Genomic DNA, 12,035 nt, shown 5'->3' on the forward strand with positions numbered 1-12,035 from the left:
TCAACTGTTTTATATTTAACTGTAGCTCGTTTGCATTTTTTTTCTAGTTTAATTAACAGTTTCACAGCATAGTTTTAATCTTTTTATAAATCAATACATTTAAATATCTGTTAAGGAAACGATATGTTAAGCAACATAGCTTTTTAATATTGTTTTAATATTTTCATATTGTTTAAAGATTTCGATATTTGTTGTCGTATTCTCCAGAGCGAACAAGGCTAAAGTTTCGTTTACACTGCCACAATAATACACACTGCAGTCTAGTTATCGCGTGGCCTCGGATAGGAGGGGCCTCGCGCTTAAGTAACATGCCAATCAAGCCGTCAACTTCAAATTGTGAGAGGTCCAGAGGGTCGACGCATCACTAGTCGTTCCTCCTGACGAGATCGCGCTTCTGCACCAAGCGAGAGTTATCGCTGTGATTTAAAGTGGATTGCCCTTCTCTCTTGTAAATCTCCAGCAGAGTTCCTCGGGAGTTGGACATGTCGTTCCCCCAGCTGGGTTACCCACAGTTCCTAAACGCCTCCCATGAGTTGTACGAAGCGGAGCGCTCGGCTGTGATGCCGTCCTCTCCACGCGAGGGAAGCTCGGAGAACAGCGCAAATCCCGCGACTGCAGCGGCGGCGATCACTCCGATGCTCGGCATGTACGCGAATCCGTGGACCGTGCAAAACTACAGCGCCTTCTTACCTTACAACAGCGCCGAGCTGGCCCTGCTCTCTCAGATGGTAAGATATCTTGTCCTTTTTTCTACAGTTCTTTTCCACGGATAAATATATATATATATATATATATATATATATATATATATATATATATATATATATATATATATATATATATTCATGAATGAAGCATTAATTTCATGGTTAAATCATAAATGGCAATGTTTTGAAACGATCAAACTTAACTTTATCAAATGCATGATAGAATTAGGTAATGTACTATATTTAAAATATACATATCTATATAAAATATCAATAAATGTCTAGTTAAAAACAACGAATTTTAATTTGTCTTTTTTCACACAAACTAATACAAAACTTCAACAACAACAACAAAAAAGAAACCACGAGTCATGCTTATTGCATTTCTTTTTATGATTAATTTTGTTTTTTTATTTGAACTAATTTATGACCCTTTTGCAAACAGTTCCATTTAGTAAAAATCGTTAAATAATTACTAGCTACATGCAGGCTAATGATTTGTCATTGCCGTTAATTTGTTGTTTTAAAGTTAACTGCAGCTAAAATGTTTGTTTGCAACAGTTCCTTGTTGTAGAGGTTCTACGCCTCACTAATCTTTCTATTAAATAGGCCTATTTCTGAGAGATTAAACACTTTTACTCATAATATATACTTACACTTGTTTTACACTTTTCCAATCCCCAGGGGTCGCAGTATGAGTTGAAGGATAACCCCGGAGCTCACCCACCAGGATTTGCAGTCCACGCTGCGCCCGGCTTCTACCCGTACAGCCAGTACCAGTACGGTGACCCGTCCCGGGCCAAGAGCGCTACCAGAGAGACCACCAGCACACTGAAAGCGTGGCTACAGGAGCATAAAAAGAACCCGTATCCCACCAAGGGCGAGAAGATCATGCTGGCCATCATCACTAAGATGACCCTCACGCAGGTGTCCACCTGGTTCGCCAACGCGCGCAGGAGACTCAAGAAGGAGAATAAAGTGACCTGGGGTCGCAGCGCCGAGGACAGAGACGGGCGCATTTTCGACAGCGACAATGACGACGACGCGGACAAAAATGACGACGAGGAAGAAATTGATCTAGAGACCATCGATATGGACAAGCCCGAGGAGCCCAGAGGAGACCAGAACAAGGAAAGCTCGGATAATCAGAGCGAGAGAGAACACGTAGAAACACCGCGGATTTTATCCTCACCATCAGCACTTAAAAACAGGGACAGCCCTATGTCGAGTAGTAATAAAGAGCAGAGTGTTGTCAAAAGCGTTGGTGAGGTGTCTCTTGGTGGGCCGGTGTGTCAGAGGCCTGGGAACAGCAAACCAAAAATCTGGTCCTTGGCGGAGACGGCGACAAGTCCCGATAACACGCAGAAGTGCGGTGTGTCCTCGACGCCCGCGGGCCTCAGGGCCTCACCCTCGACCCACCCGGCTTTCCTCTCCACTAACGGGATTTATACGTGCCAGATTGGGAAACTACACAACTGGGCGAGCGCCGCTTTCCTCAGTGCAAATTCTCTGATGGGTGTGCGCTCACTTTTGAGTCAAAACACTAACATTCCAAATCACAGCCCCGTTACGAACCCCGAAAATAAGCCCTCATCTGCCTCTGGGTCTCCTTGTCTAGACAGCGACAACTCATCCGACAGTTTCAGTCCTAAACATAATGGTCAGTAGCTGTTCTGTATACAAAGTAGCCTGCTTTACAAGATTGTGAATGATATTTAAGTCACATGATTCAACAACGTTTTTAGTCTCAACTATTTGGTTAAATGTTAGTTTGTTAAAAAAAAAATAAAAAACGTTTTCATTTATTTTCCTTCTGATTTTTATGTAGATCAAGAGAACCTTCAGAGAACTGAATCTCCAACACTTGCGTCCAGACCACCGTTTCCGGTCATCCATGACAGGTAAATTATACACGAACAGGTTTTTTATTTTTATTTTATTTTTTTTAAACGGTTTAATTGCATCAAACTTGTATTATCTTTAATAAATAGAAAAACACAGTTTCACTTCACACACAAGTCAAAACAACAGTCAGAGACATTTTATAACAACTTTCCTTAAGATTTTGTCATGGCTAATGAGCACTATCAGATAGCCATCATTAGTTCATCATTATTAAATGCATTCAAAATTTAAATAGCAATAAAAACTTTGATTAACACATTTTCCTTAATTATCTTAATTACTGACTTGAGGCTTGTTGATTGCTTATTTAAAGTTAACTAGCCTACAACCCGGAGAAAATAAGTCATTTGCATCGAGATCACTGTTGAGTTGCGTTTCATTTGTTGAAATACATTTTAACTAATTTTCCCATTTTTCTACTCACACAGGTCTCATCATGAAACATCACAGCGCGCTCTGAAGACCATTTCATGAACACAGAACTTATCGGGAACCTCTAAATTATTTAACGAAACTAAAATGTGACAATACAATAACAACATATACGCCATCAGACAGACCAAAATAATTTTTGTATTTCTTAACACGCACCCATCCTGCAATATATTTTCCTTTGTATTTTCGTTTAACTATTTTTTCAGCGTGTTTGAGTTTTCCGTGTAGCTCGCCAGCATTTCTTTTAAAGAGTTAATAAGAGTTATTTGTCAGAAATTGTGAAAATTATATATATTTTTGTGTAATAAACAAAATGAGATGAATTGTGTTACTGAAATCCATTAACTTAAATAATTGTGAGATGTTTATTCAATTGTCATGACTGAATGAAAACACTGAGGCTATCGTCTTGCTACTTTAACTGTGCAAGCAAATTATATGTAAAAAATTGTGAAATAATATTAATAAGTGGAAAAATAACAGTATCTATATAACTGTTATGATACGAAATATGAACACGTCAACATGATCTAAATTAGCTATATTGTATTAAATCGTTGATTTTTATTTTGTTTTTATTATTATTATGTATCAACACCAGTTAATTCTTCTAATACCGGGGGTATTATACCAACTCTATATTGCAAAAGTATACCAAAGGTTTTCGTAAGCCAAAATAGTTAATTAATAGTGAATAAAGTTGTCAGTGTGTAGAAACATTTCAAGTTACCGCCCGGAAATAACCGCAACTAGGCAACGGCGACATCTATTGGCAGGTTTTTCGTATTTATGTTAGAATGCAAAATTATTCAAATTTCAAAAGAATCGAAAGGCTACATTAATAAGCGCTGTTTATATAAAAAAGATGATAAAAAAATAGAATGCATTCATTCAATGGTATTGCAACATTAGTTGTTGTTCTTGTTACCTAGGCTAACCAAAAAATAAAAAATAAATAAATAAAATCACAAAAATAGGCCTATGACAAACGTAGAAACCTCTTTAAAAATGCCAGTTTCATTCAAAGTGATGCATTTAAAAATATGATGCATACTTCTGAGCTGAAACATTTTTGAGATGTTTTTTTATATAATAATTATTATTATTTTTTTTAATCAAAACGCAAAAACAAAATTGAAGTGAAAACAGTTTGGTGCAATTCAAACAAATGACTAGTTATGCACGATTAAACTGTTTATGAGAGTTCATAGCGAGGTTTCAACAGAAGGCGAAAGCTCTCCTTACACAACCTCGACAGCTGACTGAAATATGGAGTCATAGGAATATGGATCGCAGCTGTTCAAATGCCAGTGCACAGCATGTGTGTTATACTCGGAGGAGAGTGGGGTGCGCATGGAGGTTATGTCAGTGATAAGTAAAAATATAAAGGCCTGCTAAGAACAGCTCGAGTTCACACCTGAACTACTGGATCTCTGTGATGTGTCAACATCAAGATAAAGGGGCCATTCACTAAAAAGCTTGTTTTATATGATTTGCTTTATTATTTTAAAACCAAAAATTATTTAAGCAACACATTGCAGAATTGTAACTGATAACGTGCAGAGATATGATTTAACACAAGGGTAGCAATTTAATACATGAACTAAAATACACACATATTTTACTATAGACTACAATAATGTTCTGTTAAGCTTTTTAGCTTTATGTTTGTTTATGTTATTCATCTAACTTATTCCAAATTGTTACATACACAAGCGTGAAAACCAGGGTCCTCTCGCGGGACCCCTGAAGTGACGACCTCCACAAACCTTCAGAGAAAATAAACACCGCCCGGGACAAAAAGGGTTTATGTGAAGATGTGAATTAATTTTCAGTGTTTGGAAGTGTGTTTATATTCTGTTTTCTCTGTCACAGATGCTGCAGTAAAGTAAGTGTTTTAGAGGGGGGGGGGGGGGGGGGGCAAAGAAAGTTAGTGACAGAGGCACATCTGGATCGGGTCACATTCTTACTGTGTGACAAACAGACTGATTTATGAATGTCCTAATCAAACACATGATCCCCAATCAGTAAAAAGACATTCTGAAAGCTTTTCAGGATACAAGACGTCAGCAAAAACCGCACATTCCAGAAAATACGGTGCTCAATAAGAAGTGCATAAAATATCATTTTTGACTGAGGTTCAAACCCAAAGGTCAGACTGGGGCCAAACACACGGAGCACTTGGAGAGTGAGTGTGGGAAATAGACCAGGTCCATTAAATCACTGACTGTTGTTTGAAAATTATATATTTTTTGCTTTATATGAAAATGAATCACTCCAGTGAGTGTAAATGTTTGGTGACTTCCTGACCAACAAGCAAGTACCTCAACTGTCAAAAAATTGTTATTGCCATTAATCTTTTACTTTTGTTTGTTTTTAAATCCTAAAAAGTTCTTCAGTGGTTGTTTTCAGCATGGTCCCTTTTTGTTGTCAAACAGTTATTTTATTTTTAATTTTTTCTCTCTTTATTATACATGGTTCTTGACTACTCAGCAAGCAATAGCCATCATTTCGCCGTCTGTGTTAACTATAGTCTATTAGAAACGTACTTCTAGTCGAAATAAACTGGAATTTGGTTACGCTTTTGCCTAAATAACTTGCGATGTGTTTGATATTTCACCATGTAAGCAAAGTCAACAGTGATTACAAGAGGTGCATCCCAAATCACGTATGCACTATTCTATGATCGATTGTAGTATAAATAGTGTGAGTTGTATGTACAATGATAATTCCAAAAAGAAAAAGTGCACTTAACCGGATGATGCAGGTAAAAAACAAAAAAAACAACTAAAAATAAATACAACAAATGCCTTGTCCAAATACCCACACTTGTGATCTTGGCCACTTGAGAGCGCGTGCACGTGACAGGAAGTAAGTGTGCAAGACCTTAATGTGTTCAGATCTTAAAAACGCCAAAGCGCAGTGCCCTTAACACACACTAAACCCACACTATTCAATGCTTAGTGTATCCCATCATGCATCATGTCCTGTTAATAAATGAGACTTTTTTCCAAGATTGTGCGAGAGGTCACGGAAACCTTTGCAATGTAAGTAAAATATGAAAATAATAAGATAAGATATAACATAATTTTGTAGTAAAACAAAGTGCTACATGTGTTATTGCTGCAAAGATCGGTATATTTATTTTGTACAACATTTGGAACTGCTTTTTATCACTTAATTAGAAGCACCACAAATTAAAATTATGTTATAGGGACTACAGAGCAGACATTTTTTTAAAATGCAAAGTATTTGAAATTAAAATAAAGCTACGTAAACACTTGCATATTTACAATAGGCCTACTGTGAGTGTTTCCCATCAGGTTATGAAATGATCGACACACACTTGTGGTCTTCATCCTCATTTGAACACTTGGGCCAAATACAGGAAATACGTAATAGAAGTGGTCAAGTGCAAAGACCGCAAGCATGGGTATTTTGCAAGACAGACGTGTGAAATGTTGGACACTTCATGCACTCAACTACTTTACTTATGTAGCAAAGGGGGAGGGGCTCTCAGACCCCGATTATGAATGACAAAATAACCTTAAATAAATCATACTACATGGTTGAATAGCTACATAGTGCATAAGTACATAGTGTATAAGTGCACAGTGTACTGTAGCTATAGTGCATCATTTGGGATGCAGCTAAGAGTGTTTGGTTTTATTTCTTTGACATGTTCTATGCGTAGCCATGATTTAGCTTGTAGTCAGACCAGCTATTTGTAGCCCACTTAACTGATGAATCAAAACTGATTAATTGTAGTTTTTGGACAGGCAGCGCATGGTTGATAACTCATCATGTTTGCAATGTCAATAATAACTACAAGATGTAGGCCTAAGTATCATTTCATGGCATGGTGGATCTTTAGCCACCATTTAGCTCTGAATTGGACAGGTTATGTGTAGTCTGCTTTTAGCCCATTCAGCAGAATTAATGATGCATGACATATGATCAAATTCAAGTGAACTTTTGAAACATTCGAATTAGCATTACACGCATAACATTCATGCATGTTATACAATATTATTTTAGATTTAAATAAAAATGCAATTACAATTCTCAAGTTTTGTTGAAATAAGTAAACCAACAAAAGGTTTACCTTTTTTATTTGACTTTTTATTAATATATTGTTTTAATGTTAAGTGTAATTGCATGCTTTTGATTTGTATTAGATTTTTATTTTGAATTATCTAAAGTTATTTACAATATTTTATTTTGTGTTTCTTGATTTGTATTATGTTAACTTTTTAAAATGTTGATCATAATCTTCATATTTAATTGTATTGTATTTATAATATTGAATTTAACATTAATTTGTTGATTTTTTTCGTAATAGGCATTATTTTGTTGTCTATGAGATGTGTATATGTAGTCATTCATTAGCTGTCTATTTGATGACTAGTCTATTCTTGGTCTATGGTTAGACGTCTATTCAATTTTCACTGACAGCCCAAATTTTCCTTTGTTTTAGCCTAGGTGTCAGGGCTGTGTTTGAATGGCTGGATGTGTTTTAAACACAAAATTGCTTGCTCAATTGGCTAGATCTTCAGATGTTGAAAAAAACATGCTTTGGTAAATCATATTTGGTTTTGAAAAAGTATTACTGTTTAGTTTCCTGTCACTGGATAGATGTTTTGCCGACCAACTTGTTTCTAATACAAAAAATAAAATAAAGAAATAAATAAATAGACTATTATTATAAAAATTAATGAACAAATTTAATGAACAGAAAAATTTCACAACTAAAAACAAGACAAAATAAGACAACTCTATAAAAATGGTTCTGGCTACATAACAGATAAAGATTTAAGTAAAAGTAATAATGCATTAGTATCTTCTATAAAATGGTTCTTCAAAAGCAAACCCTGCACATTACTCTCACATTTTTGCATTTCCAGGCAAGACTGCCACATAAAGAATCTTACTATCTTTGGGTCCACCTGGTCAGGTGATGTGTCAATCAAAGCAATGACGCTAGAGAAGATGCCAGTCATGTTAAGGCATTTCTGTGCTATGCTAATGCTAATGGTGCTAGTCCTGCCTGGGCCTTTGTGGCCCACCCGTGATAAGACATTAAATGGCTGCCTGTTTGAAAGGCTAGGTTTAGGCTTCATGAAATGAATATATTAAACCAAGAAGGTGTGAAGGACGGAGAGATGGAGGGAGGTAAAAAAAAACCGGAATAAAATGGAACAAAATAAGCAGAAAGCAAGGCGGGGAGAGCGTTCAAATGTTTAAAAGGGGGATAGGTTTCCCTCATGAAAAAAACATGAGAAATCTGACTTTGCATTTGAAATTAGTTTCAAAAATAGAAAATGGTTCAAGGTAACGATTGAAAGTGAAAGTGAAGTGACATTCAGCCAAGTATGGTGACCCATACTCAGAATTTGTGCTCTGCATTTAACCCATCCGAAAATGCACACACACAGAGCAGTGAACACACACACACACTGTGAGCACACACCCGGAGCAGTGGGCAGCCATTTATGCTGCGGCGCCCGGGGAGCAGTTGGGGGTTCGATGCCTTGCTCAAGGGCACCTAAGTCATGGTATTGAAGGTGGAGAGAGAACTGTACATGCACCCCCCCACCCACAATTCCTGCCGGCCCGGGACTCGAACTCACAACCTTTCGATTGGGAGTCCGACTCTCTAACCATTAGGCCACGACTTCCCAACGACTTCCCCATTGCACAGGTCTAACCTGAGGTAACCTCGACAGACCAAAGCCCTGCCGGACTATCTGATGCAATCAGTTTCCCAAAGCATATAGAGGATTAATATCCAAGTGTAAGAGAAGAGTGTCCGAGCCCCATCACCACATGTGCTTTTATCTGTAATCCGGTTAAATAAGCATCATAACCAACCCAAACAGTCTGGGCAGATGCATTGCAAAGTGCGACTGAGATCTTACAGTCCTCCACCTAGAGCTCTGTGAAGGAGACATGCTCTTCTGAAAGACTGACAAACTAATACCCAAACTCTCTCTCTCTCTCTCTCTCTCTCTCTCTCTCTCTCTCTCTCTCTCTCTCACACACACACACACACACACAAACCAATATGCAACGCTCACACACTACTAAGTAGTAAATTTAGCACTTTAATGTTACAGTACACTTCCAAAACCAATACCCTAAAGCAAACTGGAGTTAACTACGGGAGTCTTGCTCAAGAACCAGAAAAAGCATCACCTCATGAAAATGCATTAGCTTGCAGTAATTTAAAGTTGGTTTAAGGCAGGGGTCTCCAACCTTTTTGTGAGTGAGGGCTCCCTGAAGGGATAAAATAGTCTTGAGGGCTACTTGTTTGATATATGCACACACACACGCGCACACACACACACACACACACACACACACACACACACACACACACACACATACACACACACACAAAGTTTCAAGTTTTGAAAAATACAACAACAAACAGTAATATTGTTAAATATTATGACTATTGAATATATAATTACCGTATATACCCGAATATAAGACAAGTTTTTTGTCCTAAAAATAGGCGTTTTTGTCCTAAAAAATGGGGGGTCGTCTTATATTCGCGATATAGACAAAATCACGGGGGGAAAGGGAGAAAGAACAACGGCATAAATATGAAATAGTAACTGAATGATATACTTTACATACTTGCATGTAAAATTAGAAAAGCAACATAATATCTGTGTTTAACTAAATTAAAACGCTGCTCCTCTGCCGCGCGATACGCAGAGAGAACAAGAGAGGTGCGCGCACGAGACGCAGAGCGAGAGAGAGAGAGAGAGAGAGAGAGAGAGAGAGAAAGAGAGAGAGAAAGAGACAGAGAGAGAGAGGTGCGCGCGCGCGAGACGAAGAGCGAGAGAGAGAGAGAGAGAGGTGCGCGCACGAGACGCAGAGAGAGAGAGAGATAGAGAGACGTGCAGATTCTAAATATTTTAAATTATTGAATTATTTTATTATGTTTTAATGGTATATGAAATGTCACCAATAGTTATTTTCTCATTTTATGCCATTATCATAAAAAAATGAAAGATTACAATTCAGGCTATTTATAGAACGTGCTCGGCGGGCGACTCAGAGACTCCACGCGGGCTACCAGGTGCCCGCGGGCACCATGTTGGAGACCACTGGTTTAAGGGGAGAGTTCACCCCAATTTTTTTATTCTGTCATCATTTACTCAGCCTCATGTCATGTGAAACATAAAAGGAGAAAAAAATCTGCAGAAAAAAATGAAGTCATATGGGTTTGGAATGACATGGTGGTGCGTAAATGATGACAAAATACTCATTTTTGGGTGAACTATTTCTTCACAAACTATTTCATACACAAATATAATATTTATAGCTGTCACTAATAAGCCACTTTAGCAGACACACATAAAATGAGTCCATATGACAACAATGTTAATCACGTCAGAATCATTTCAGTACAGTTAGAAGGTTTTTGAAGGCACATAAGCTGAATATAATGTATTCTAATGTGATTTCAGTAAGCCCAGACACACTTTAATAAGCACTTGAGGTATACACTGACCACAGTTATTACAAAGCAAATCAAGAGGAGCCAGCATAATGCATAACACTGGCTTCAGAAATAATCTAGATTATCTGCAAAAGATCACAATTTAAAATAAAAAAGAAAGACCGCATCTGTTCATCCTTTTTTTACTTTCAGTATAAAAAACAAAACTCACACATGCATGTTAATACATGAATTCCTTTTATGAAATGCTTTTTTTTCTGTTGTTTGTTTGATTCATTCATTGATTCAAATAACATGAGATGTAGCAGAATTCTAATGCACTGCCAGCCTTCATGTTATGGATTGAACATTGTGTCTTATTTGATTTAGGCTGCTTTTTTGACTTGATCCGTTTTATTTTTTATGTTTTTGTTCGTATTAATTGTGTGTTGGTTTAATAGTTGGGTAGATGAGACATAAAATGCACTCCCTGACCCCTCAGCTCTGAGGGGGCTCTAAGCATTCGCTTATATTCAGGCAAGTCTTAAAATAATAAACAGTCCTGTAAGTGAATTGCCCCACCTCCCTCTGAACCCTCTACATTCTACAATCATATTGCCTCTGTTTGCACCCCAAAGGTAAAGTAAATAGAGACAGAAGGACAGTTAAACTATGCATTCACTCCTTACAGGGTGGAATGACAAGGATGTTTTGACTGAATCTGAGACCTGTTTATTGGCATATGCTATTCATTAAATGAGCAAGTTATTGTGAGAGAATTAAAACATTCTGGGTTGATTTTGTCATTTATGGGAAGCCCATTTCTACCACATAAAAAAATAAAAAATAAAAATCATGGTTTGGTTTAAAAATATGAAAATATGATATAGTAATTCAGAATTATATATATATATATATATATATATATATATATATATATATATATATATATATATATATATATATATATATATATATATATATAAACATATATATATATATATATATATAAACATATATATATATATATATATATATATAAACATATATATATATATATATATATATAAACATATATATATATATATATATAAACATATATATATATATAAACATAAGAGATATAAGTCAAATACGAAGTCAAAATTGAAATGAATTGAAATTATGGGAAAAGGTCAAAATTATGAGATGAGTTAACCATAATTATGATAAAATGTCAAAATGAAGACATATCAAATCATTATTATGAGATAAAAAGTCAGAAGTCTGAGATATTATTATATGAGATACTAATATCTGAGATATTATTATTTGAGATACTAAGTCATAATTGAGATTTAAAAAATCAAAAGTATGAGAAACGGATTAATATGACAAAATCTAAATTATAAGATACTATCAAAACTGAGACGAAATTATGACTATGAGATACTATATTTTAAGTCATAATTATGACAGACATTAATTATGCCCTTATTAAAACTAATATGATGATGTCAACTTTTTACCATAAATATTTTTGTAAATGTCAATAT

At 36.1% G+C, this 12,035-nt stretch overlaps 1 protein-coding gene across 1 annotated transcript; it reads left to right on the forward strand.

The window, feature by feature from the left end:
- Positions 1–327: 327 nt before the first annotated feature.
- Positions 328–3,366, forward strand: LOC132104752 (iroquois-class homeodomain protein irx-1-like). Its single transcript, XM_059510303.1, has 4 exons — positions 328–728; positions 1,392–2,367; positions 2,536–2,608; positions 3,041–3,366. The coding sequence occupies exons 1-4, from the start codon at positions 483–485 to the stop codon at positions 3,084–3,086; spliced, it is 1,341 nt and encodes a 446-aa protein (XP_059366286.1). The 5' UTR covers positions 328–482; the 3' UTR covers positions 3,087–3,366.
- The last annotated feature ends 8,669 nt before the right edge of the window (positions 3,367–12,035 follow it).

Source organism: Carassius carassius, chromosome 25 (genome assembly GCF_963082965.1).
Source record: "Carassius carassius chromosome 25, fCarCar2.1, whole genome shotgun sequence".
NCBI classification, from domain to species: domain Eukaryota; kingdom Metazoa; phylum Chordata; class Actinopteri; order Cypriniformes; family Cyprinidae; genus Carassius; species Carassius carassius.

Coding starts and splice junctions, on each gene's coding strand:
- LOC132104752 (XM_059510303.1), top strand. CDS start 483: ATGTCGTTCCCCCAGCTGGGTTACCCACAGTTCCTAAACGCCTCCCAT. Junction 2,368..2,535: donor TTTCAGTCCTAAACATAATG/GTCAGTAGCTGT, acceptor ATTTTTATGTAG/ATCAAGAGAACCTTCAGAGA. Junction 2,609..3,040: donor TTTCCGGTCATCCATGACAG/GTAAATTATACA, acceptor CTACTCACACAG/GTCTCATCATGAAACATCAC.